The sequence below is a fragment of the Fringilla coelebs genome (genome assembly GCF_963513975.1).
Source record: "Fringilla coelebs genome assembly, chromosome: 11".
NCBI classification, from domain to species: Eukaryota; Metazoa; Chordata; class Aves; order Passeriformes; family Fringillidae; genus Fringilla; species Fringilla coelebs.
The window spans coordinates 5938279-5966254 of NC_140037.1; the positions used below are offsets into that span (position 1 = coordinate 5938279).

Below are 27976 nucleotides of genomic sequence, written 5' to 3' on the forward strand. Positions count from 1 at the left end.
TATCATGATGGCATCAGTATCAGAGATGTGTTTTTCCTGAGGCTAGACAGGAGAGAAGGGAAGATATTGTGTTTCCTTGACTACCTTTCATCTGCCTTTAAAACATAATTTTCCTTTATTAGCTGGTTTCTTTGGTTATTGCAAGTAAAATAACACATCCTGAGCCCTGGTAATAACCTGTATGTTGGGGGCCTTCCCCCTTCTCTTTCTGCTCTGCACAGATTTCCTGGTTTCCTCCTCCTCTCCATGCTCCTCTCCCTCCACATTTTGAACCAGGAAAAATTTTTTTGTTTGTTCACAAATAGAAGGGAGAAAATATTTAACAGGTGATGTGCAGCGACAGATTTTGACTAATTGCCAAATTTCTATAAAAACAATGATTTTTCAGCTGGAGCTGGGCTGGTCCTGAGAGGAGGTTGAACCTTCCAGGCCTAAATTGCTGCTCATTGATCATCCCACCCCAAAAATCCCCTCTGTCTCCTCTTTCCCATGCCTGGGAACAGGAAAAGTGGGGAAGAAACAATAAGTTCTGTCTTGTTGACACATATTGAGCTAATTCAATAATTTTGTCCAGACTGGATTTTAAAGATATCATCTATTTTATTTTTTGCTGCTGTTTGAGATGCAGTAGCTTGAAATAAACACTGTTATTGCCCTTTAAATGATCATCTGGCACAAGTCAAATCTCCAGGGGGCATTTAGGGAGTGAAAATTGGGAAGTGAATCCAACTGGAGCTGCTGGGCAAGCCCTGATCCCGTCCTGGCCCAGCCCAGATGTGCTGGCACCACAGCAGGGACAACAGGTAAGCTGTCACAGGGGAAAGAACCCTTACTTTTATTTTATTTTTGTCCTTCAGCCCGCAGGAAGACAACATGCAGGTTCACTGAAAATTACTTTTCAGGCACTCAGGTCCTTCAGCATCGAAATTCTTGATGTTTTGTCCACTTGGAGAGAGGGAAGCAAACCCTGGGTTTTGTTAATCCCAGGCACTCTTCTTCTCTCCTGACAATCCTGGGAGAATCAGTTCCTGTCTGGAAAGATCCTTCCTGCAGCTCCTGCCCTATTCCAGGTGGATCAGAGGGGGCTCTCCACGTTTTCCCCTGGCTCTCCCAGCTCTGTGCACCTGCTCAGACAGGAACTGCTCTAAAAAACTCCTGATCCTTCATCTCTTGGGCTCCAGGGGCTCCCACACCCTCTGGGTTTCTGGAGAGAACTGAAAAAAGCTGTTGGTTTTTACACAGTGCCTCCAGACTGACCAGGATCCCAGCAGGGATTCCCAGCTGATTCTGTGACTGATCACTGGGCTTGTGAAGGGCATCCCAGTTTGCACCAGCCTTGGACAGGAAGTAAATAAATACAGATTATTTATTTTTTAATTCTGGGGTCTTGTAGCAAAATCACACGTTTGTTTTTCTCTTTTTAAGCTTCCTGAGATATTGGTGAGATATTAAAAAATACAGTTATTTATAAACAATATGCAAATGGAGACATTTATTAAATATTTGTTCCACAATAGTCCCAGATGAATTTGCCACTGTTCCCCTTCCAGTGTCCAGATAAGAACAGGCTGCTGCTCCTGCTGGATGGAATGTCCTTCCTTGGACCTTCTCAATTTTAGGATGAGAAATCCCACTTTTGGGATTGGACCTTCTCAATTTTAGGATGAGAAATCCCACTTTTGGGATTGGACCTTCTCAGTTTTAGGGTGAGTCAATCCCACTTTTGGCTCTGGGTGCCTGGCTGGGAAAGATGGATTTTTCCAAAGGAAGGAAAACCTGTCTTTGGATCCCTCATCTTCCTTATTCTGCCAGGACCCACTCAGAGGGCAGGAATATTGTTAGGATATTAAAACTGGGGTTTGCTCATGTGAGTGTTACTCTTTAAATTTCAGAAAAGAGCCTTGAGCTGGCTCTGCAGAGGTTTTTGTGCCCTGCTGGAGAACACAGACAATCATCTGGTGGATGTTTGCCACCAGAAGGAGCAGTGGCTGCACTTTGAGCAGCACCAGGGGCACTGGGCTGTGTCAGATTAAATCCTTTTCTGACTTAGAGATGGGGCAGCTGAGAGGTGTTTTAAAAACTTTTATTTTATTTTTAGTCTCATGTGAAGGGTGAGACACTACAGATGTTATTACAATTGGAAGTTAGCTATTTCTTTATTACAATACACTGTAAGTGTGTCTTGGCCTATCAGCTTTTGCTATGCTATACTGCAAATGCCTTAAAGGTAATTGCCTTAAAGCTAATCATCTATAAAAATTAAATATTAAAAAAAAAACTTAGTACTTTACAGTTAACCAATCCCTAAACAAATACTAAAATCATTTACTTAAAAACTAAAATATAAAAAAAACCTGTTCTAAACTTTTTCTACAACCTCATTTCCCACAGGGCTGCACAGGGATGTGGGGATGCAGTGACAGCAGGGACAGGCCCTCACTGGAGGTCCCACCTGGGCAATTTTTGGGGTCCCAGGACCAGCAGTGGTGCCTAAACCCTTTTTTCCTGCTCATCCCTCCTTTACACCGCTGAGCTGCCCAGCCTGGACCATCCCACTGCTCATATATGCAAGAAGAAAACCTGCAGGAACAAACCCAAACCAAAATTTGGGGTGTGGATTTGCCCACCCTCAGCCTGAGAGTGCTTTTCTGCCGGAGGACTCTCCTCCAAGGCTTTGTACTGCTGTCCAGAGCACTTGATGCTGCCTGGGAGGGCACTGAGATGATCCCACAGGAACCACTGGATTGGGGAATTTTCCTTCATGATTCAAGACCTGATCACTGAGAGCAGATGTGATGCAGGCACAACTGCAAGGAAACAGCAGCAGAAGTCCCAGGTGAAGGCCAAATACAGGCAGATCTCAGGGAGCTGTGATGGGGTTCTGTTTAATAAGTAACTTTTCCACTCAGGAACGCCTCAGGTATTCTGTGACTCAGCACTGGGGTGTGAAGGGCATCTCAGCTTGCATCAGCCCTGGACAGGAAGTAATAAATACAGGTTGTTCTTTTTTTAATTCTAAGATCTTTTGCAATGTTGGTCATCTTTGGAATCCCTTTAAGTGCAATTTTCTGGCTGGCAGCCTCCCTGCCAGTAATCACAGAGGAAAGAATGGTCACAGAAGGAGGAAATTCATTCCTGTGGTGAGTACAGAGGTAACAGAGCCAAAAGTTTTAAGCCCTCCTCCAAAGTGTGCTACACATCCATTTCCTTTTTGCAGGGCAAACCACTTAACCTCTTTACCTGTTTGTCCTCATCTCCAAAATGAGGAAGGCAGAACTGACCCAGTTCTTATTATAAAGTCAAATGGTTTCAAAGCATTTTGAAGTGATTAAATAAAAGGCCTTGCAGAAGGACGATGCGTTGTTCCTGCTGGAACACATAACACGAGGTAAAATAGGAAAGCAAGCTGAAATCCCTCCTGAAGCTTTGAAAGGTTCAAGCTCTGCCTTCAGATTGCAGTGTGAGAAGTGTCCTGAACGTGCTGCACCTATTTAGGATGAAGAGGTAATCGAGCTGACAAAAAAGCAGCTGCCTGTCCCTCTGTGGGGGAGCCTCTCACACCCTGACAGCAGCTCCTGCCTTGGTGAGAAACAGAGCCAGGGCTGGGGGAGCCTCCCTGAAGGCTGCCTCAGGTGAGGGTCTGACTCAAGGTTTTGTTCTGCTTTTTCTTCTTCCTTCTCCTTGTACAGCTGACATTATTGCACCATAAAGCTGTTCAGGAGGGAAGGGGGGTGCTGAGAATGGAGTCTCGGGGTACAGGGGTGGAATTCAGAGCAGAGCTCACAGGAACAACTTTTACAGAGTGCTTGGCTGCTCCACCGTGCCCAGCCTTGCTGGAAAAGGAACATTTAATGTTCCCCTTCAGCCTCAGCCACATCTGTCTGCATTTGTCTTAGAGCAAGACAATTTAGGGATGTGTGGGTCATCATTTAGGGATGTGTGGGTGCTGTTCAGGTCAGGATCTGGGTTTGACTTGTATGTACAAAACACCCTTGGAAGAGCTGGTAGGAATTTCTAACTGGAGGAAGCTGAGAGAGGCAACCCCAAAATCCAGATTTTAACCTCAGTATGAAATGAAATGAAATGAAATGAAATGAAATGAAATGAAATGAAATGAAATGAAATGATATTAAGGGAAATCTCGTATGACCAAATCAAGACCCTGAAGTTCAAAAGCAGGAGCCATACAGATATTCATTGCAAGCCCTAAGGCAGCACAGAGACTTGGTGAAGCTGCTCTGGAGGCCTTTAACAGGGGGAAAAGGTGATCCTGAGATATGGAAGAACCCAAGCTCTTCTGAATGCCCCAGAGATAACCTGAGCACAATTTCCCCGTGGACACGAGCCCCAGATCTCCCCTCTGGTCTCTGTAGAGCTGACCTGGTGTTTCTCAGTGCATCTATTTCAGTGGGGTTTACATTTTTAATGCAGTTCATTGTTCTCCTGGTGGGATTTCCAGCATTAAAGTGTTTATTGATCCTGAGGAAAACAACTGGCCATGACAGAGGAAAGAAAATTAAATGCAACATCGATGCTGCTCATCTGCAATCCTCCTGGAGGGATTGTGGTGATTTTTCTGTGAGCAGGAGTTGTGCTCTGGATTCATGTCCTCCATCCAAGCCCAGGATTTTACTCTTCCACCAGGTGCTCCCTGCTCTCTCACTTCCCCTCTCCCATTATCAGACAGCATCTTGGGCAGGAAAATGTTTTATTGGATTCTCGTTTTTCCTCAGAGGGAGGAAGACAATTATGACTGTCTCTCCAAGATTAAAAGCTTTTCCTGTGTATCCCTGTATTTAGCTCACTGGAGGCTGCTTTGTTTAGGCTTTGGGGTTTTTTCCAGGATGTTCTGTCTGCCACCAGGGAATCTTGCAGCCCATGGATCACACAGCTTGGGTGCTCTGAAAGCTGACCTGGAGCCACTTGGTTCAGAGCAGGGCAGTTGCTTTATCCATGGCTGGAAGGATGTGGAATGTATTTATAATCACAGCAGCATCTCCACCCTGTTCCCATCAGTAAACACAGAACTCGGGGCAGGTCACCAAAAAGCTGCCAAAAAGCAGCCACAGCCAGGAGTGACCTCAATCCAGGCTTTTCATGGGAATTCTGGGGGCCAGGCTCTGGTGTCACCAAGTTCTGCAGAGCCCCCAGGGGCAGGGCAGGGTTTGGAGCAGGAGGGAGAAGGTGCTGGGGCGAGGAGCAGAGCCCGGGCTGGGCTGCAGCCTTGGAGGATTGTTCTGCACAATCTTAACCCATCTTCAAAATCACTTTGATGAACAACACTCTGGGGCTTTTTCAGCCCAAATGATTTTTAAATTGTTGAGATGAAGCGAGCCAAGTACCTCAGATGACATTCCTGGGCAGCTGGAAATTTGGCTTCTTCCAGTTGGTGTCAAAAAAGCCTAATATTTATTTAATGCCAGGCTTTCTAGTGCTCGTTATTGCATTCAAATATTTTCTTTCCATCTCAGGGAAGCTGCCAGCTCATCTTGGCCAAACGTGACTCCTGCAGCCTGAAGTGATTGCCTGGCTGCTTGGAGCCCATTTCTGGGGACAGAATGAGGAGCACTGAGTGATTTCTGCGCTGCAGAGCCGGCCAAGGCTGGGGAGCAGCTCAGGGCAGCGGGTGCTAACAGGATCACCTGTCCCCAAATCAGGCACCCAGAGCAGCAATGGCTTCGTCACCCCGTGGGAGCTCCCTGGGAGGGATCAGAGAGCTCCATGAGGGATCAGAGAGCTCCATGAGGGATCAGAGAGCTCCATGGGGGATCAGAGAGCTCCATGAGGGATCAGAGAGCTCCATGAGGGATCAGAGAGCTCCATGGGGGATCAGAGAGCTCCATGAGGGATCAGAGAGCTCCATGAGGGATCAGAGAGCTCCATGAGGGATCAGAGAGCTCCATGAGGGATCAGAGAGCTCCATGGGGGATCAGAGAGCTCCATGGGGGATCAGAGAGCTCCATGAGGGATCAGAGAGCTCCATGAGGGATCAGAGAGCTCCATGAGGGATCAGAGAGCTCCATGAGGGATCAGAGAGCTCCATGAGGGGGGATCAGAGAGCTCCATGAGGGATCAGAGAGCTCCATGAGGGATCAGAGAGCTCCATGAGGGGGATCAGAGAGCTCCCTGTGAGGGATTATTGAGATCTCCATGAGGGATTGAAGAGTTCTCCATGAAGGATCAAAGAGCTCTCCATGAAGGATCAGACAGCTCTTCATGTACGATCAAACGTCTCTCCATGAGGGATCAAAAATAACTCTGTGAGGGATCAAAGATATCTCCATGAAAGATCAAAGAGCTCTCCATGAGGGATTAAAGAGCTCTCCATGAGGGATCAGACAACTTTCCATGTAGGATTAAATAGCTCTCTGTAAGGGATTAAAGAGATCTCCATGAGGGATTAAGGAGAAATCCATGAGGATCACACAGCTCTCTGTGAGGGATCAGACAGCTCTTCATGCAGGACCAAAGAGATCTCCATGAAGGACCAAAGAGATCTCCATGAGGGATCAAACATCTCTCCATGAGGGATGATGAGATCTCCATGAGGGATAATGAGCTCTCCATGAGGATCACACAGCAGCAGGGGTGGGTGGGTGGGTGAGCTGTGTGTGGGGGATCCCCCAGAACAGCCATTCCTGAGATCCTGCCCCAGAACCAGCCATGGATCATTGCTTTATGGTTCATGTGGAATGCCAGGAAAAGCCCCTTTGGGGCAGGAAGGGGAGGATGGAGCGTGTAAGTGGAAATAAATCCCGTGGTGTTTCTAGCTCAATGCAGGCCTTGGAAGTCCTGTGAGCTTTACAGACACATTCCACGTCTAGAAACAGGCAAACAAAAAGGATGTACTACAGAAATGTCGATACAGAAATACACAAAAATACTAAATGTTAAATAGATGAGGTACGTCCTGGGCCTGGAGAGGTGCTCTGCAGTTTTACAGCCCAGCCCTGAGGGGTCCCAGCCAGCTCCAGACCCTCCAGAGGGGCCAGGCTTTGGAGAAGCCCCTCTCAAACCAGCACAAACAGCCCAAAACCTCACTGGAGGAGGGCCAGAACGTCTGTGGCTGCTGTCCCAGCCTGGGGAACTCAGTGTTTATTCAGTTTCCTTCTGCCACGGCAGTGATGGAGTTCTGGTACATCCTGGAAGGCAAAGTGATCCCATTTCCCAGCTCACCCAGACACACGGACATGCAAAAGCTGGAATCTACCTTGGAGCAAACCCCAGAGCCTGACACCAGCACCTGGCACCTCCACACAATTCCAAGAGCCAGAGTCGCCAGCTGAGGAGTCAGCTCAGCTCTCACACTCTGCTGGGAGCTGCCCACAAAAATCTGGGAGATTCCAGCTCTGGGAACACAAACCCAGCCCTGTCCTTCCCCTCATCCTGGGGGGCAGCACAGAGGGAAAGGAAAGTTCCAGAGAAGGAAAGGGAAGTTCTAGGAAAGGAAATTTAAGGAAAGAGGGAAAAGGAAAAGGAAAGGGAGAAGGGAGAAGGGAGAAGGGAGAAGGGAGAAGGGAGAAGGGAGAAGGGAGAAGGGAGAAGGGAGAAGGGAGAAGGGAGAAGGGAGAAGGGAGAAGGGAGAAGGGAGAAGGGAGAAGGGAGAAGGGAGAAGGGAGAAGGGAGAAGGGAAGGGAAGGAAAGGAAAGGAAAGGAAAGGAAAGGAAAGGAAAGGAAAGGAAAGGAAAGGAAAGGAAAGGAAAGGAAAGGAAAGGAAAGGAAAGGAAAGGAAAGGAAAGGAAAGGAAAGGAAAGGAAAGGAAAGGGGAAAGGGGAAAGGGGAAAGGGGAAAGGGGAAAGGAAAGGGGAAGGGAAAGGAAAGGGGAAAGGAGAAAGGAGAAAGGAAAGGAGAAAGGAGAAAGGAAAGGGGAAAGGAAAGGAAAAGGAAAAGGAAGGGAAAGGGAGGCACCTTTATGCCATCTGATCTGTGGAACAATGCTATCCCAAAATCCCATCCCAGTCAGGAGCTTGGCAGGGCTGCTCCCACCAGGGGAGGGCCCAGGGTTGCACAGAACTCCATAAAAACCTGGGAATGTTGTGCCCCAAGGTGTCCATCACTGCACATTTGGCTCAGGGAGCAGATGCACCAACAAAGGCAGAACACTGGGTTTAATCCTGATCTCAAACCCTGCAAGAATTCCTTTGTTTCTGTGTCTCCACAAGAAGGGCTCTGTGTGTCATTTGAAGAAGATCTGGTTTATTTATTTCCCATCTTTTCATCCCCTGCTCTCCATTTTTATAGATCTATTGGCATGGGAGCTGGATACTTGAGCAAATGAGGTTAACCTCTGACCATAAATTACTGCTCCCTCAGGAGGAAGTGGCCATAAAAAAGGAAACAGCCACAACTCCAGTGGAGAGCAGCAAAGGCAGAGAGAGCAAGGGCTGTACAAATTACAAAACCACCAGCCCCTGAAACCCTTACCAGGGCTGGCCATGCAAATAATAAAGTGTGACATAAACACACACAAAACTGGACTCAGCCCGGCCAGAACAATCATTCAGATGCCAAGAAAAATAAGCAGCTTTCCCATTTTCCCTGGAGTTTCCTATATAATGGCTCCTGGGGACAGCACGTGGCCAAAGACCACAGGCAGCTGAGGAGAGAAGTGATCTAATCATCTGTAGCATTGCTTTTGACTGTCATAGCAGGCAGGAACAGAGGGCAAGGCAGCCCTTGGTGACAGGGGCCAGGATAAAACCTGAGGGGTTTTCCCACTCTGATGAGAGTGAAACCCAGCCAGGTGCACTATCAGGTGTCCACTGGGACTTCCAGGGCAGAATTGTGGGCTCATCCCACAGCCTGTGCCTGGGATTCACCTCTGAGAATTTGCATGCTCATTTTGGGAGTGTTTGAAAGAATGAGAAAGAGATAAATAAGTTCTTTAACATGCTCACCTCAGGCTGAGCTTCAGAGCATAGAGGGGCCCTAAAATTGCTGCCTCTGGGCTGAGAAGTTGCACAGCTCAGCTGATGGAAGGGAAAGGAGAGAGGATGGAATTCTGCAGGGCTGTGGCTGGGGAGATGGAGTTCTGGATGAGGGTTTCAGTCTCTGCTTGGGGCTGTCCTGCACAGGTGGCTTCCCCAAGCACAAAGTGTGAGCCTGGGTGAAAACTGAGCTCAGCATGGGAATAAACAGACCCAGGCACTTGGGAAATTTGTCTCAGAACCTCTCCCAGACAGCTTCAAGAGCGCTTTCTCCTCTGCTCCTCATTTTCTTGGCTGATGGGAAGCTCCCTGCAGTTCTCTTATAATATATTATGGGTTTATGGGGGCTAAAACCTTTTCCACATCAACATCCTGGCCAGCTCCACCACTCCTTGGGTTTTTGTTCCACAGGTACAAAGGAAGGAATTGTTTCTTTTATCAGCATCAAGTTAGAAACTCCATTGGAAAAAGTAAAAAAAAAAAAAAAAAAGTAAAAAAAAGTAACAAGGTGAGATGGAACAGCTTCAATACCAGCAATGGTTAAGGAAACGATGAGTTTGCAGCCTGGATGGGAATGATGTATGTCTTTAAATTCAAGGAGGGTGAAGAGGCAGCAAGAGCTGCACTGAGAGCCTTGAGGAGCAGCAGATGAAAGCAGCAGGTGATGTGCTGGAAAGAAGGCAAAGGAGAGGCTCCTGTGTGCACCTTGCTCTGGAAAACCTTGCTGTGGGGGTTAAAAGCATCACGTGCCCTCCAGAGGAGCATGGGGAAGGTCACAGCAAAGAAATCAGGATTATTAAGCCAAAAAACAGCAGCACCTCTCTGGCAGCTTGTGCCAGGCTGGGAAAGCAACCCTGGGAAAGACAATTTCCTCAGTGCCCTCTCAAAGGCTCCAGCCTGGCAGCAGGGTGCTGGAGTGGGTAAATCTCTGACAGGATCCACTGTGGGTGACCTTGGGTTCTGAAATGTTTTGGTGCTGAATGGGGACATCACTGGAAGCTGCCTCTCCCTCTCCCACTCCTGGGTTCCTTTCCCAGCTGAGCCTTTATTCCCTGCTATCCTGAGATATTCCCTGCTATCCTTAGATATTCCCTGCTATCCTTAGATATTTCTTGCTTCTCCACAAGCATCCCAAGGCAAAGTTTTAAACCTGCCTGTGCAGAAAGCAGGAGGGATGTGAGAGCCAAAGGGAGGATTTGGTGCCTTTCTGCTGGGAGCAGCTCCATCCCTGCAGCCAGGGCTGTGCAGGCACACTGGGAGCTGGCTGCTCCTGGCTCTCCTCCTGATTTCCAGCTGCTAAACTGCATTTAAAAAGGCAGGAGTGCAGCTGAATAACAGGACTTTTCAGTGAGCAACTGCTACAGCTGCCAGAGGGATGTGGCCCTTGGAAAGGAGCCTCATCCAGCCTAGGGAAGTGTTCAGTCACTGTTAAAGTGAGATCCACACTCCACGCTTTCACTCCTTCTCCAAACAATTTTCTCTGCCTTGTTTTTGTGTTTGGTGGGGGTGGAGGAGTGACATCAGCACTGCTGTGAGATTGAAGCAGTAAATAATTCTTTATCACCACAACATTGCAGACCATTGCAAAATCTCTGCAATTGCTGTGCAGCCCAACACTTGTAACAAGCTACTGCCAAAACTGGATGGCAAAAAGCAAAAATTAGCAGCTGACTCTGGAATATTTCCCTTGTCATCCAGAGGCAATGCTTTCTTGATTCAAAGAAGAGGATAAAGAACAGTCAAATCACCCAGAACTGAGCTGATACCATGTGAGGATGCCACGAGGTCACTTGTCAAAGGGACTTCTAAAATCCAGTCTGGCTTTCCAGGGTGAGGAGAAGGTGTCTGAAGGATGCTATTATTTTGTTAAGGATGACATAATTTTATTACATGATTTTGTCTCAGCAACAGTGTGGCCAGCAGGGAAGTGATCAATGCCACACATCCAGTGCTGGGGGCAGTTCAGGAATGGCATTTTGGGGATGGAGTGAAGGGAAGGGAATGGAGCTGGGAAGGGGCTGGAACCCCAGGAGAGGCTGAGGGAGCTGGGAAGGGGCTGGAGAATCCCTGAGGGAGCTGGGCAGGGGCTCAGCCTGGAGCAAAGGAGGCTCAGGGGGCCCTTGTGGCTCTGCACAGCTCCTGCCAGGAGGGGACAGCCGGGGGGTCGGGCTGTGCTCCAGGGAACAGGGACAGGAGGAGAGGGAACGGCCCCAGATTGTTCCAGAAGAGGCTCAGGTTGGATATTTGGGGAAATTCCTTCCTGGAATGGGCTGTCCAGCCCTGGCACAGCTGCCCAGAGCAGCCCATCCCTGGAGGGATTTAGAGTCACAGGGATGTGGCACTTGGGGACACGGGGCAGGGGTGGCCTGGCAGTGCTGGGGAATGCTGGGCTCTGAGGGCTCTGAGGGCTTTTCCAACCCCAATCATTCAATGAATCTCTGATTCTGTGATTATTTAGCTATCAAGCTCTAGCACTTTGATGTTCCTGGAGCAAAGAGAAAAACTCTTCCAGGAGAATTCTCAGTGTTTTAGCACAGGCTGATAACTTCAGCCCACAATTTGGGAAGCCCACAACAGACAACTCCTCTGTCCCTCAATTTTATGGCACAGACATGTACAGCAGAACAACTTCTGATTGTGCCAATCTGCACTAATAAAAAACCCAGAAAATGCTTGATTTTTAAAACCATTTTTGTAGAACAGTGTTAGATTTTTCTACAGCACCTGGGTACTTTCATGCCTATTAAATTTTAATACAGCAGATAAAATTGGCAGAAATTACCTTGTGAAATGCTCCTTATTACATCTCTGTATCTCTGACTGCCAGATTTTGCTACCTTGATGCATTTTGAAGAGTCCCTTACTCCTGAAACAGTCCCATGAAAGTGGTGGGAGCACTTTTGTGTGCCTCTAACAGAGCAACCAAACCCTGCAGAGCTGGAGCAATAAATCCAGCCCAGCTGGGGAACAGAGATGTGCTAAATTGCACCCCAGCAATGCACACCTCCAACAATCATCTGTCTCCTTGGAAAGGAGACACGTGGTGATCTCCAGATCCTGCACCTTGCCTTTTCCACAGGAATCATCCCTCATTACCCCAAGGAAAGGGAGGGGTGCTGCTGTCAGAACAGACCAGTCCAACCTTCCTGCAGAGGCTCTGGCAGTGCTGGTGTTGCCAACTGTTGGCTCCAGCAAGTGGAAATGGGAAACCTCCCTGAAGGAAAGGCTGAAAGGGCAGCTGATTTCCTCAGTGCTCTGGGATAATGCTGGGAAGGAAGAGGCAGCTCCTGGCCTTGGAACAGCCCTCATCCCACAGGTGCTGGCAGCAGCCCTCGGTGGCTCTGCAGCCAGGGCTGCCTCAGAAGAAGCTGCCAGCTCCATCCTTCTGCAGGCTGAGGGTGTCCCCAGGGAAATCTCACCTGCCCGGTGCCAGTTCATGGGCTGAGAGCAAACCAGGGCAGTTTGCTCCTCTGAAAGCCACCCCTGATCCTGTGGGGACGGTAAAGGAGAGCACTGCGGATAGAGTAAGGGTGACACACTGTGTGGACACAGAGAAGTGCAAGTCCTCCCCTCCTGCCCAACTCTTTTTCAGAGGTTTGGTCCTTTTTTCCAAAATCTGGGTGAGGACTGAGGCAAAGCCAGAGCAGTCCCAGTGGAGATCCCCTCTGGGCCCCTCCTGAAGAAAGGCTGAGGCTGCACTTCCACACCAAGCACTCCCACCTTGCATGAAGCCAGAGCAAGGGGCAATAAATCTGAGGATGTCCCTGGATTCTGGAGAAGAGGAGAAGTTTTCAGTGACCTACTAATTGCTGCCACAAACCTCTGAGTAACACACAGCACCCAAGCAAATGTGCCTTTAGCTGCAGAAAATCCCTCCAGCAGCCAGTGTGGGCTCAGCACTGCCTGGAGAAATGCAGCAAGTCTGGCTCAAGGAGCTAAAGCTCAGAGAAAAAAAAAAGATGAAGCAGCAGTTTCATGGTGTGGTTTCATTTTTAAACCAGGCTGTGAATGTAACCCTTATCTGAAAAAAGTACAAGCTCAAAAGGTGGATCTCAACCCTCCCTGCCAAACAGAGCAGCAGAGACTGAGGCAAATGCTTGGACAAGGAGATGATAAGAGAAGGAAGCAGAGATGAGCAATGCCCAAGCCAGTCCTCAGAGCCCACCTTGCTGATTTTTCAACCCTTGTTTTCTACTGAAAGCTCTTGTTATTCCACCTCTGTCATTCAGAGTAGGAAATCCCTGCAGTATTTTCCTTCTTCCTGGTGCCCAGAAGACAAAGAGCCTCTGTACAGGGGAGCCTTGTGGCATTGTTAGGGATACCAGGGCTGTTATAGAATCACTCTTTGTTCCTTAAAGGCTGGGAGATGGCAGGTGCCTGGCCTGCAGAGAGCACAGAGTTTGGGGGCTTTGAGAAAAGAGGAGCAGCATTTTTCCTTTACCTGTGAGCTTCACCAGTTCCTGAACATCATGGCAGGAAGAAGCAGGGTTCCCAGCCATGGGTACAGGTTTTACTGGACTGCAGCTCCAGTTCAGCTTGCCATTGGGCTTCTCCTGTTTAATCCCAAAGCACATTCCCTCCTTGCTGGCAAATGTGGGATCCTGCCAGGCTGAGGCTCCTTGCTCAGGATAACCTCAGCCCCTGTGTCACTGCAGATCTGCACAGCTCTGATGGGAACAGGGGAAAATCCTCACCCAGCTGTGCAGAGGAGGAACAGGACATGGAGACCCAGTGGCTTTCCCAGGAGCACCCAGGTGAGCTTTGGAGCAGGAGCAGTTTGGGTCCCTCCACTGGATCCACAGAATGCCCTGACAGGAGATGGTTCTTCCCATCCCCCCTGTCCTGGACTGCCAAGCAAATTGTATCTATTTGCCATCTGTGTGGCAGCTGTCTTCTGTTCAGTGGGCAGTTTTCCTTATCTCTTCCACAACTGGGGGGACACCTGCTGATAAGAGGCCATTGAATGTCCCTGCATGGCTGATAAGAGCTACAGCATCCCACTGGGAGATGTGAGCCCAGAGGGAGGAGCCACGCATTCCTACCTGGATATAATCTGGAGATTCTGGAACACCAGCACGGCTTCTCCACTGGATTCCCAGAGGAACAGCAGCTGCTTCTGCCCCTGGATCTTCAGAGGAATCTTCAGAGGATCCTTTTCTCCAGGATCCCAATCCCTGCTCCAGCAGAACCACCCCTGGCACTGCAGGAGGGCTGCAGCCACAATTCCAATGGCCCTGCTGCAGCACCCTGACCCACAGGGTGTCAGGCTGTGCTCTGGCTCTGTCAGTGTTGGTTTGGTTCACTGCATTGTTTATTTTATCTTTTTATTTTCTTCCCTATTAAAGCAATGTTATTCCCTGCTCCCATATTTTTTGCTTGAGAGCCCCTTAATTTAAAATTTATAGCAATTCAGAGGGAGAGGGTTCTACATTCTCCATTTCAGGGGAGGCTCCTGCCTTCCTTAGCAGACACCTGCCTTGCCAAACCAAGACACCACCTCTGACATCCCACTGAGTCTGAGTCTGCTGAGGGAGAAATTTGGGGAAAGGGAAGAAATGGGAAGAACACATCTGATTTATTTACAGCCCAAGCAGCAGAATGCACTCACTGAGAACAGCAAGGTCTCACCAGCTTTTTTCTTGGGAAAGGACATCCAAGAAATGTGTGCTTTATCTCTGGAATTCATGGGCAGAGAGTGCTGAAGCAAGGGCCTGAGCAGGGCTGGGGACTCCTGGGGACAAAGGAGGGCCTGTTGTCTCCAGCCTCCACATCAGGCTGCTCCTGAGCACTATTCCTGGCCCTGCACTGACTCACTGCTGACCTTGCTGGGAAAGGCTCTCACATCCAGCCCTGCCTGCCTGCAAAAGCCATCATGGTCTCCTCAGATTGGATTCCACTCAAAGCATGGGTGATGAACAAAGATGGAATACTTCTGCTTTCCTGCAACACCCAACACCTGGGATGAGCAGGAACTGGACAGACAAATGAACCCTGTTGTCCTTCTATAAGCTCTCCTTGCAATTCCTCCTTAATTTTCCAATTAACTGTGTCAACGTCTTGTTTTTGCTGTGCCCCAGGGCTGCACCAAGTCCTTCCAGCAAGAGGAATCACCACAGCCTGGAGACAGGTGCCCATTTTCCTGAAGTACTTTCTGTTGATATCCAGAGCTGTTCACAGCTGCTCTTCTCAGTGTGACACCTGACTCCAGGTAACAGGGCTGGCTTGGTGGTGGAGCCAGGACACGTTTGGGATTCCTGCTTTGAGGTTCCAGCCTGGTGGCTGCAGCTGCTGACCCATGCAAAGACAACACTCACAGCTCAGCCTTTCGATTGCAGTGGGGCACAGCCACCTTTGGGAAAAACTGCACCATAAACAGATTCCCTCTGGCACTTCACTAATTCCAGCCTGTCCTGTCAAAGGTGAAAGGATTTTTAGAATCCAGTTTATTCACTGCTAGTGATGTTTCTTCGTGTAGGTTCAGAGCCAAAACTCATTAAGGGCAGTGGGAATCTCCCCATTCCCTTCTATTCACTCCCACTGGCTCCAGTTCAAGCTTTTATTCAGTCCCTCTTGGTGAGGACAATGCAGATCAGTGATGGCAGCTCCACTATCAGGGTCTTTGTGCCACCATGTCTCATTTCTCAAACCTTCAGCACAATGTGCACTTGTCCTCAGCAACTGCTTCCTTTCAGATCTCAAAAATAAATAAGTCCATGGAAGAAACATTTCTTTTGGCCCTGTGCTGGCTGAGAGCTCATTTGCAGACATTTTAGTTTTGGGAGACAGTGTCCCTTTGATTCTCCCCATCATCTCAGCACACCAACCTGCTGTTTTTCCCTCATGGCTGCACTGAGTCCTGGAGCTCCTGCTGGTTTACTTTGGAGCCAGAGCATAAAGCAGGGAAGATCCCAGTGCTCACCCTATGGAGACAAGGAGCATTTATTTACTTGTGGAATCTGACAGAGCCATGGCAGCCCAGGCACAGGAGGGCTGGGCGTGTTCCTGGGGCACCTGCAGCAGGGAGAAAGAGCAGTGCCATGGTTAATGACACCCACACCACTGCTGGGTGGGACTGGGACTGCTGGGGCTGAACTGGGACTGCTGGGGCTGAACTGGGACAGCTGGGGCTGAACTGGGACTGCTGGGGCTGAACTGGGACAGCTGGGGCTGGATGGGACTGGTAGCTCTGGGGCTGAACTGGGAGCTCTAGGGCTGGATGGGACTGGGACTACTGGGGCTGAACTGGGACAGCTGGGGCTGGATGGGACTGGGAGCTGTAGGGCTGGATGGGGACTGGGAGCTCTAGGGCTGAACTGGGAGCTCTGGGGCTGAACTGGGACTGCTGGGGCTGAGCTGGGAGCTCTAGGGCTGGATGGGACTGGGACTACTGGGGCTGAACTGGGACAGCTGGGGCTGGATGGGACTGGGAGCTCTGGGGCTGAGCTGGGAGCTCTGGGGCTGGATGGGACTGGGAGCTCTGGGGCTGGATGGGGACTGGGAGCTCTAGGGCTGAACTGGGAGCTCTGGGGCTGGATGGGACTGGGAGCTCCGGGGCTGAACTGGGAGCTCTGGGGCTGGATGGGACTGGGAGCTCTGGGGCTGGATGGGGACTGGGAGCTCTAGGGCTGAACTGGGACAGCTGGGGCTGGATGGGACTGGGAGCTCTGGGGCTGAACTGGAACAGCTGGGGCTGAGCTGGGAGCTCTAGGGCTGGATGGGACTGGGAGCTCCGGGGCTGAACTGGGAGCTCTGGGGCTGAACTGGGACTGCTGGGGCTGAACTGGGAGCTCTGGGGCTGGATGGGACTGGGAGCTCTAGGGCTGAGCTGGCCTCTCCCCACCGGCCTGGCAGGGCAGTGCTGGGGGCACATCTCACCCTGCTCCAGATGCTCTCTGTGGCTCCTGCAGTCACAAGGGCTGAGGAAACAGCCAGGAAGGCTGATCCAAACCTCCCCCCAGTTTGGATTAGGCAGCAGGAGGAGGGGCAGCATTTATAGCATTGGTTTTAAACCCTTCAGAGCAAGCACTGGTACGTGGCAAGAGCTGAGTGATAAACTGGTGCCATTCTGGTGCCAAATTAAAGAGTTCACAGCACGCAGCCTTGTGCTGTTGGCTGAATTAACCCCAACACTTCTGGGACTGACATGGATGGGGCTGGATTAATGCAAACCACCAGTGGTTTTCCTGCCTTGCCACTGTCCAGGCCCACCTGTGCTGTTCCTCCCTCCCTGCACTCCTGTTATTTGAATCATTTGACTCATCTCACTGGAGACGTGAGCAGGAGCCTCCAGTGGGAAGGGAATGTCTGCAGAGCACCAGGACACAAACCACGCTTCTCATTCCCAGTCTGAGTGGTAAGAAAATCCTGCTTTATCCCCACAGAGAGAGAAGGAGTAAGAAGGGAATTAGAATCCTAACTAAAATAAATAAAACAGGCATTCTTGGTCACTGGCTGAAACCCATTTTTTCTCACACTTTGAAGTTCATACTCTGGCAAAGGAAAACCCTGCACACAAAATCTGGCCTCTGACTGAGGTCAGTGCTGGGAGAAGAAGGTCTGCATGAAGGTACCTCAAAGGGCTGGAATATTTTCCTTACCTGAAATGCTGTGTGTGGATGAAACCTGGCTCAGGAATTTCTTCCCCATTAGGAGGATATCTTTGTCTTCCTGCCACAGACTCTGGCAGAACAAAGCAGATCAAACCCTGTGCCTGTCTGCTTTTGTTGATGGCTATTTATTTTCCTTACCATTGCTCTTGTTTTGTTCTCTTGGCTCAGAAGTCTGGCTGCTGCTCCAAACCAGTTAATTCCCTGTAAGAGCTGTATGGGCCCAAGGCCTACATTATATTTATAAGCTGTAAGGATCTCCCCAGGCAGACTCAGAAATAAAGGATTCGAGTCAAACAGCTACAAGGAGATGCTCCAAAACAACCTCAGAGAGGGAACACAAGAGGTGGAACATCAGCCATTCCCCCATGCTGAATTTTAAGGGAACACTCCAGCTCCTGCAGCCATGGGAGGGGAGGTGAGTGTTCTTCATCCTTTCATCTCCCATGTCTGCAGCACTGGGAGGAAATGTCCTGCTTTCCTCTGCTCTCTGAACGTGTGTTTGAGGAGCTTCCACTCAGGCTGATGGAGGGAAGGGCAGCAGGACAGGCTGGGGCTGGATGCCCATGGGTGCAGGAGGGACAAACCTCAGCTGGACAGGGAGGGAGGGACCTGTCAGGATGGCAGGCAGGGATGGAGAAAAGGTGACACCAGAGGAAAACCCCTCATTCTCCACAGGTTTTATACAAAAATAATATTCCATGCAGTATATTACTTTATTTATACTTTGCTGCTGCTAGAAGAGACTGGCAGGCCTCTTCCAACTTTGAATTATTCATAAAAACCTTTTTGTTGTTGTTGTTGTTTTCCCTTCTTGCAGAAAGCAGAAAGTTGCAGGGAGGCTCTGTCGGTGGCTGTGTGTGCTTCCTGTCCCTCCCTGTGACACTGCCACCCCACAGAGGACACCAGGACGTGCCCATGGCCCTGCTGCTCCCACAGCTCCCAGGCCCTCAGTGCTGCTGGGAGCCTGAACAAAGCCGGCCAGGAAATGTTTTTCCCAGCTAGAGAAACATTTTGTTCCCATTCTGTGCTTGAGCCAAATGGGGTTTTCTTGAGGCCCTTTTTTTCTTTTTCTAAACAAAGGAATAAGTAAGCAAACACGTCTGCAAGGAGCTGATTGCAGTGGCCAAAGCTCAGCCAGTGGACTTGTCGAGGAGTTTGGCAAGAGGTGAAAATTCAGTTTTCTGACCCAAACCAGGCTCACGACTCAAAACCATGCCTGGCACCCAGGACATCACCAAGTTGCAGGCAAGGCTGGAATGGTGCTTCCTTTCCCTGGAAACCCCATCCCTAGCAGAAGTCACTCCAGCCAGAGCACTCCCACAGAAAGTTTCTGTTTTGATAACATGCCATTTTCCAGGGAAAAATATTTTTATCTGCACGCTCTCCACCCTGTTTGCCCACAGAGTGACGATGTGAACTGGGATTTCCATGCCTGGGGACTGGAGGATGTGTGCAGGGCAGTCAGCCTGGGCTGTGGGCAGAGGCACACCCAGCCCTGCAGCTTTCCTGGGAATTAGGGAGCACTGCTGGCCCTGCTGCTGTGCTGGGAGGGATGTGGGGCTGGGCTGGACTCTGTGCCCTGGCTGCTGATGGCTTTGCTCCTGTTTGTGGCTCAGGGAGCACATCCCATGTGCATCAGCACCTTGCCTGTCCTGGAGGGCAGAAATGCTCGGAGGGCAGCAAAGAAACAACAGCTGAGCTCAGGGGCAGGCAGGGATTTATTGCAGAGAGCTGCAAGGCACCTTGGCAATGTCCTCTCTTCTTCCACCACCTCTGCCAGGGGCTCAGTCTGCAGCACATGGGACACTGTCCATCCAGGAAGGGGACAAGGATGGGCAGCACAGGCCACAGGGCCAGCCTGGGGCTGTGCCAGCTCCCTGCCCTAAAGGCTGTCACAGGCACTGGAAGCAAGGTCACCATCATGGAGAAATGACCTTCAATCCCCTGTTTTGTCATCCTTGCTTCTCACCCTGTAGGCAAAGCTCAGCTCAGGGATGCCACCCCAGCTCAGCCATGGCTGGGGGTCCCAGCTCTCTCCAACTGCCTTGGAGCCCCTTTGGAGAGCAATTCCACCCTGCAGAACAGAATCTGCCAGGGTTCTCTGTGTGCAGCTGACAGCAAAGGCACCCAGGGCACCCACCCCAACACACAGGGCAGATTTACCCAGCTGGAATTCAGAATTAGGGGCTAAACTCCCCTCTTCCCTCTGTGGCTGAGGGGGCAAGCAGGCAGCTGGCAGGGAATTTGTGAGACAGGGGCTGAGTCAGGGGAGCCTGGCTCTGCCTGCTGGAACTGGGCCCAGGAGCCAGCCAGAGCTGGACAACTCCACTGGGGATGGAGGAGTTTCACCTTAAAACCTAAAAGCAGCACAGGATGCAACCCCAGAGCCACCCCACAGGCATTCCCTCTGTGCCCTTCCATGGATGAGCACCAAGAGAGGAGAGGGGTGAAGGGAAGGGGTTCCAGCTCTGGAATTGCTCCTTGCCAAGCTGGCAGAAGGCACTACCATGACACAGGTGAGGATGCCAGGAAGGATGGGAGATACCACAAAGGGAGACTGGGCATCTCCTGGGATCAGCCAGCTCCTACAAAGAGCATATTCCATACCCTGCAATTCCAGACTCCTGCAGGTTCCTGCAGGAATTCCCACCCCAGCTGTCTGGGACAGAGGCACAGCCACCTTCACTCCCCCAGGCTGGGATTATTTTTATTTAGTGATGGTCACACTGCTGCAACTGCTGGGTGCCTTGCAAAGCTCCAAGTGCCTCGTGAGGAAGGGAAATGACCTTTTCTAGCCCTGCTTCTGCTCCCCTGAGCGTGGCAAGGCTGGTATTTGTTAATATTGGTAAAGAGCTCTGAGCTCCTCAGATGGAATATCTGTCATGGAAAATGAGCTGGGTTATTATGAAGAGTTCTAGCCCAGTTAGCAAATGGCTTTTCCCATCTGTGTGAGCAGAACAGGCTGCTGTGCCAGGGAAGTCTGCTTTCCTTTGGAAAAGCTCTAACAGGTTGCTCCAGGCACAGGAAGGTGCTCAGGAACAAATTGTGCCCTTCTAATAACTTTTATTTTGCATATTATGAAGGGAAAATAAAGCATTATAAACTGAGGACTGCTTGACCAGGTTCTAATACTGAATTGCTTGTGAAACAACACACTAGAGGCATTTAATCTTAATTAAAAGATCAATTACATTTATCAACAGATAAAAGATTATCTGGGGCATTACACAAGTACGACACAATTTATTACCAGCTGGTAAGTAACCTCTAATGCATTTTTAAACACTTCCCCATAAATTACAAATAAACTACAGTCCTATAATTATGTTAGAGTTTTGATTCTCCAGTTCAATTCCGATGGGATCGGCCTTTACCATTATCCATATTTAGGATTCCTTTACTGTAACCAACCCATATCTGGGGAAAGTTGTACGTCCTAAAAATTAATTTTAGGCATAGAAAATGCAATTTTTCATCTTGACAATGATCTGGGCATTTATATGAAGATCATGTTGAGAAAAGCATTCATGATTTAACGCTGTGCATGAGAATTGAAGCTTCTTGTTCATAAACCTGGGAATATCTGAGGCCTGTGTTCAATCTCTTGTTGAATTTGGGACACTGCTACACCAGGTGTCAATCCTGACCTTCTGAAGAGCCCATTTGCCTTTGGAATTGCAACTCTCAGAACTGGACCTGTGTCTCCCTTTGCTCCAGTGCATGGCAGTGAAGAGCTCAGAGCCGTTATGGGCATTAAGGATTTAGATTTTGGATTAAACTGAGGTGTGAAAAGGCCCTGTCACCAATCCCTGATCTCCATCCTGTAAAAGTCTGGTGCACCTGCTGGCTCTGGCTTTTCTTTTACAAATAAACTGAGCAAGAGGAACAACAAAAAAAATACAAACCAGCCCCATCACTGAGGCACAGGGACTGGCAGTGCTCTCCTGTAAGGCTCTGCAGGTCCTGTCACACCAGCGTCCCCAGGGGCTCACCTGCTGGGATTGGGATTATTGGGGTTATTGGGATTGTTTGGGTTATTGGGATTGTTTGGGTTATTGGGATTGTTTGGGTTATTGGGATTGTTTGGGTTATTGGGATTATTTGGATTATTGGGATTATTGGGAAGGACAATCTGTGGGGGCAGCCGTGGATCTTCCAGCACTCTCTCATTCTCAGTGCTCTTACATTACAAGCCACACATCTGACATGTGCACTGAAATAGCACAGAAGAGCTCCCTCCTGGTCACCTCAGTGCAGGCTGCACTTCCAGAAGTGTCCCTTACACGCCCTGGGACATCTCCTGAAGCTTTGTGACGCTCAGAGCCGAGGCTGTGCTGGCCCAGGAGGAGCAGCCCTGAGCCAGGACTGGGCAGTGATTTCCAGGGTGGAGGGAAAAGGGTTGGGGTGCCCATCCCTGCTGAAAGCCTGCCTGGCACGGCGAGGGCGAAGGCACAGGGCAGGCTGGAGCCTGGACGTGTGGGTGGAGCTGGAGATAATGCCCAGGTGAGAAACCCGTGAGGGATCAGGTGGCAGCCGCGTCATACAGAAAACATCCCTGGGATTCCCTCAAACACCCGACGCAAACACGGGATTTTCTCCGTGCCCCAAGAGCAAGGGAGGGCGGGGGTGGCATCCCGGCAGGGCACGGCGAGCAGCACCGAGAGCCCCAACTGCAGAGCCCCAGGGGAAGGGGCGCGGAGAGCGGCTCCTCAGGGGCTGGCTGTCCCCTTGCGGGGTCCCGCAGCCTGGCACATGCCACCTCTGTGCCCCCGGGGAAGGGGTGCCACCTGACCCCCGAACTCCGGCTTCGCAGGGACGGCCCATGCCGGCGAGCAGCTGGAATTCCCTTCTTTGCCCCATCTCAGGCAGCAGCAACAGGAAACCCAGGAGCTCTGTGAAATGACAGGGAGGGAGAGAGAGCGAGTGAAGTCCCCTCGCCTCGCCTGGTGACGTCTCTCCTTCCTCCTTTTTTTTTTTTTTTTTTTTTTTTCCTGTCCCTATAAAGAATCTCGGGCTCGCATCAAACTTCCCTGCGAAAGCCCCGGCGAGGCGGAGGGGAGGGGGACAGGCAGAGACAGAGCCAGGGCTCCGGCCATGCCCCGGCCCCGCCGCCCCGGGCAGGTGCCCCCGGGCAGGTAGAGCCAGGTGGGCTCCGGGCAGCTCCCCCTGCTCCTGTCCTGTCCTGCCGGGAGATCTGTCCCGGGAGATCTGTCCTTCCCGCCGGCACCTGCACCTCCCTGGAGGAGCCCGTCTCGGAGGAGGCTCTGCCACCTTATCCAAACTCCGCGCTGTGCAGCAGCCGCGAGCAGCGAGTGCGGGAAAGTTGTTGCCAAACTTTTTCTGGTGTTTTTGCTTTGCTTTTTCCACCCCTCGAGTGACTCTGCGCCAGCCAGGAGGGCTGGGGAGGATTCTGAGGCAGAGCAAGGTTCCCCCCGGACCCCGCAGGGATCGGAGAAACGGGGGAAAAGAAGGAATAAGGTGATTGCGGAGAGGGGGTGAAGGAAAAAAAGCCGAGAACCTCGGGAAGAAGGGAAGGCAAACACAACCCGCAGCCCCAGGATGAAGCGGTGAATGGAAAGGACAATTTCACTGGGATCAACAAGTGGGAACTCCTGCGCGCCTCGTCCTTCCCGTCCCTTCCCCAAACTCCGCGGCGAAGGAAAACTTCTCCAGCGGGCTCGGCTGCCTCGGGACCCGCAGCGGGACCGGCGCCGGGATGCTGCCCCGGGCCAGCGCCCTCCTGGCCCTGTGTGCCCTGCAGGGGCTGCTGCTGCCGCACGGTAAGAGCCGCCCGTGCCCGGGGTGCCCGCGGGGCTGCCCCGGCCCGCAGCGGTGCCGTCCCTCGGGGGGCCTGCGGAGAGCGCTCCGCGACGCTTCATTGGGCTTTTCCCCGCTTCTTGTGCGGCTCTGGGAGGGGTCACCCACCTGAGAGAGCCGCTGCAGCGGGCAGGTGTCACCGCTCTGTCCCCAGAGCCTCAGGGGTCCCACCTCCCTTAAACTGATCTTTGGAAATAGAGGTAAAAAAACGAAACCACCTTGAAGGTGTCGCACGCCAAGGTCAGATTTTAATGGGTGTTCCCCCTCGAGGTTAGGCTGCTTGGTTAGAAATAGCGACTGTGAGTGTTGGCCGAATTGTGGCTTTCTCCCCTCGATGGGGAAGGGCTCCTGCTTGTGTTTGATTCCTCGAGGCAGAGCTGAGGCTTTCAAAGGAGGAGCTGTCGGGGAGCACCTGGGCTATCCCGCTGTCCTGGAGCTCACGGGCATTCTCTCTCACATTCCGGTTCTCATTCTTTGATATTTCAATTTTTGACTATCGGTTCTTGGATATTTCAATTTTTGAATATCGGTTCTTTGACATTTCAATTTTTGACTATCGGTTCTTTGATATTTCAATTTTTGACTATCGGTTCTTTGACATTTCAATTTTTGTACACGTGGTGCTTCTTCACTGCCTTCCCCTCCTCAGCCCAGGTGCCAGGTTAGATCCCCTGCTCTCCAAAACTCATTTTCCTTTGCAGCAAACTCCCTGTCCCCCCGGATTTATTCCCAATTTCTGCTGCTATCAGAAAAGCCAAGAGGCAGGTTAATGAGATTTGGGAGAGCTTTTCCATCTGCTGTATGACTTTTCATTATCTCATTAAGCATGAGGATTTTGCTGGATTACTGAGCTATTCATTCATGACGCTGCAAATTGTGTAAGGGAGACGGGCTCTTGTTTATTGTGGAATTCCTTCTGACAGAAAGGACTTTTTCATTTTTTTGGGTAGTGGATGTATTGCACAGCACGAGGCTGTTGTTCTTCAGCATATTATATTTTCATAGTTAAGTGGATAGCTTCTGGAAACACTGTGGAGCATCCCTGTCCTTGATTTTCTTGGATTCATTGAAGGATTTAATGTATTCCTCCTGCAGAAAGGAACTGATTGGCAGGCACAAACCCTGGGGAATTTCACATCCTCCCCACAGTTACCTGCAGGATAAATAACTAAGCCTGAGGTTGTGTTCCCAAGGGCTTGTCCAGCTTTTCCAGGAAAAGCTGAAGCAGCAAACCTGGCAGGTGGCAAGGAGCCCCTGCAGCAGGAATGCTCAGGATCCGAGGTGTGCCCAGGGAATCTGTCCTGTGCCAGGCCAGCCAGCAGTGCCCACACCTTGGGCTGCACCTGGGACAGCCCTGGGAGGATTCCTGGGTTGTGCTGCAGCTGGCTGACACGTGCAGCAGCAGCCAGCTGCGTGCTTTGGGAGCTCCAACCTCTGCACAAGCTGGAAAATCCAGGGTGGATTTCAGAGGCATAAATCACCACAGGATTTGGTGCATCAGAGAGGGATCATAAAGAGGGATTGGGAGATGGGAGAAAACGTGGTGGGCCCAAGTGCTCCTGAGGCTCAGGGTGAAGTGGAGTCCAGGGAGTCCAGGAGGAAGATCCTGGCTGGAGGTGCTGCCCACATTTCAGGGCTGCTCAGGTCCTTCCTCACCAGGCTCCTTTCCTAATTATTTCAGCCCCAATAACCTTGGAATTTGGTCCAGATTCCTTTTGCCATCGGTGCCAGGCACAGAGGAGGCCAAGAGAAGGCAAAGTCTATGTCCTGTGGCAGAGGGAGGGAGGCAGGAACATCCCTGTGCCCAGAGGTGCAGGCTGGTGAGGGACCTGGAGCAGCCCTGTGGATGTCAGGAGCTTGGCTCATCTTTAGGAAGGGATGAAACACCAGCAGAGCCTCTGGTGCCCTCTTTGGGCTGGAAGCCAGGGGCAGACAGGGCCAGGAGTGCTGAGTGATGGCACTGGTGTCACTGAGCAGTCAGCTCCTCCCCACCTTGCCCTCAAGGTTCCTCTGCAGCCCCGAGCTCAGTGAAGCTCTGCCCCACCTCCCAAAGCCTGGATTTACCCCTCAGAGTAGTTAAACCTTCCCTGGGCTCTCTGTGGCCAAAGTTAGGCAGGGCTGTGCTGAGGAGGCTGACTGATTCCAGCCCAAACAATTCCACCAGCAATGCAGAGAGCAGGAAAGCCCTGCAAGTGTGAAAGCTGCCCAGCACCAAGGCATCGACTCCTCGGCCACTTTTCCCTCCAAGTTCATCCCCAGCTATGAAATGGATGAAATTCTGGCCATCACATTTGTCCAGGTCTCCTTTGGAGAATTCCTGACTTTTTTGTTGCTTTCAGTGGGGGGAAGAGACCATACAAGCATCATCCCAGTGATTTCCCACCTCATTCTAAAATACAGCTCTAAATACACTTCTAAATTGCCTCACTTAGTTCCCTGAGTGTCATTAAATTTCCACTTTGCTCATTGCTCAGCTTCTTCTCCACTGGTTGGGGTCTTGCTGCTCAGAAGTGGCCACTGATTTACTGAAGGTGCAGATGCCAACAGCTGGCACAGGAGTGGGGTGGTTCATAGCCAGCCCTTGCAAAAACAATCTGCAAAGAAATTCTTACACCTTAAATTGTGCACGAAAAATTCAGTCTCTTTTACCTGCTGACATGATCACCAGAAGGTTTTTAATAGCTGAGCAATCCAAGGCACTTTTTGGGTATTGGGATAAACTTGGCCAGTTCAGTGATTTAACACTGGAAATTATTTAAGATTGAAGAATAAAAATCGGGTCCTGCCCGATGGCTTTGAACTGAAGCACGTTGGAAATTGATTTTTTGGTTGTTGTTTAATTTTGCAATGTCTTCTACAAATTGATTATACTGGATGGGCAATGAAGCTTGTTAACAGAGATTTCAATTAAGCCATGGATCAGGAGATAAAAGCCTCAGCAGCTCGGGTTCCTCCTGGTTTTCCAGCCAGGATGGTCAGAGTGCAGCAGGATGAGTGTGGCTGTGCCAGGGCAGAGGGGTTGTTTTCCCAAAAAATGTGTGTCCTAACTGGTGTTATTCCCAAACATTTGCTTTACTGTGGGAAAATGTTATAAAAAGCAGAGGAGCCTTTTTTAGGCTGGTGATATATGAGCCTCCTGCTGAAGCTGCCACATTTGAAACCAACTGGAAATCTCTTTATACCAATTCAGCCATTTAAGGCAAGGAAAAAAATGTCAAGTATTTCTGAATACTCCCTGAACTTCTAAAAAACTGTATTGCACCCAAAAGAACACTGAGAAAATGAACCAGATTGTTTGTTGAAGGTTTCTGCTGTAAGAACTTGTAGCATTTTCTTTAAAACTTGTACAAAATATTTATCTGTGGGCATTGGTCTGCTGTGTGTGAGAGCAACGGGGTCTATTTGGGTCATTTCTGCCCTTTCACCCATTCCCTGGATTGTTCATTTTATGATAAATTATTTGCACAAAGTGAGAGCTCAGTCTACTGCACTTTGAATTAATATCTCAGACTGGGCTGAATACTTATGTTGTTCATAATATAATCGATTAGTAATAATACTATATAATATATACTATATAATATATAATATATAATATATAATATATAATATATAATATGTAATATATAATATATGATATATATATAATATATAATATATAATATATAATATATAATATATAATATATAATATATAATATATAATATATAATATATAATATATAATATATAATATATAATATATAATGTAATGTAATATAATATCATATCATATATCATATATATGATATACTATATAAAATATAATTTATGCTATATAAAATATAATAGATAATAGATAATTGATAGAATATAGAATATATAACATATAACATAGAATATAGAATATATGATGTTATATGTTATAAAAATAAAAATAAAATAAAATATTATAATAATAACATCAATAACAACAACAGCAGCAGCAATATAATAATAATAATAATAATAATAATAATAATAATAATAATAATAATAATAATAATAATAATTTTAAAATATTTTTAATACGTTTATGCACACAAGCAAAAGGTTTCCAAGTCCCACAGGAGATCCCTCAGGTACAGCAGGGGAAGGTGATCTGAGTTTTTTGGGGTTTGTCTCCCAGATCAGCAGTGCAGTCTGGAGGAGGGTTCAGGCCTGCTCTGTCCCATATCTATGGAGGGATGATTCACACCTGCTCCTTCCAGAGACATCTGCAGGGTGTGATGCAGGAAGGGTCACCTGGGCACCAGAAAAAGGACAGGAGGCACAAAGAAGATGCTCTCAGGAGAGCTCTGGGGGCAGCAGCAGCCACCTGGATTTTTTAAAGCCACCCAGGAGGTTTTCAGGAGGCAGGATTTTCACAGTGAGCACGAGGAGCACCCTGGAGCACAGCCCCACCGAGCTCCACCTGCTCACTCTGCTACCTCCTCTGATCCACCTTTCCTTTTTCCTCCAAACCAGCCTGATGTCACTGGAATGGGAATTAGGAGTGGAAATCATTAAGGGATACTGGAGTATCCAAACAACAGCTAGGATTGAAATAAATGTGTGCTGGTGCTTTCCTTCAGCAAGCAGCTGTGATGGCTGGCAGGGCACGAGG

The 27976-nt window shown here is 49.6% G+C and overlaps 1 protein-coding gene across 1 annotated transcript in view; it reads left to right on the forward strand.

Moving 5' to 3' along the window:
• The first annotated feature begins 22294 nt into the window (after nt 1-22294).
• Nucleotides 22295-27976, forward strand: part of LOC311158021 (vascular endothelial growth factor receptor kdr-like) — a 126447-nt gene continuing 120765 nt past the window's right edge. Inside the window, exon 1 of the mRNA XM_084213122.1 lies at nt 22295-23316. Within this exon, the coding sequence (XP_084069248.1) occupies nt 23253-23316 (64 nt within the window). The 5' untranslated portion in view covers nt 22295-23252. The remainder of the gene's footprint in view (nt 23317-27976) is intronic.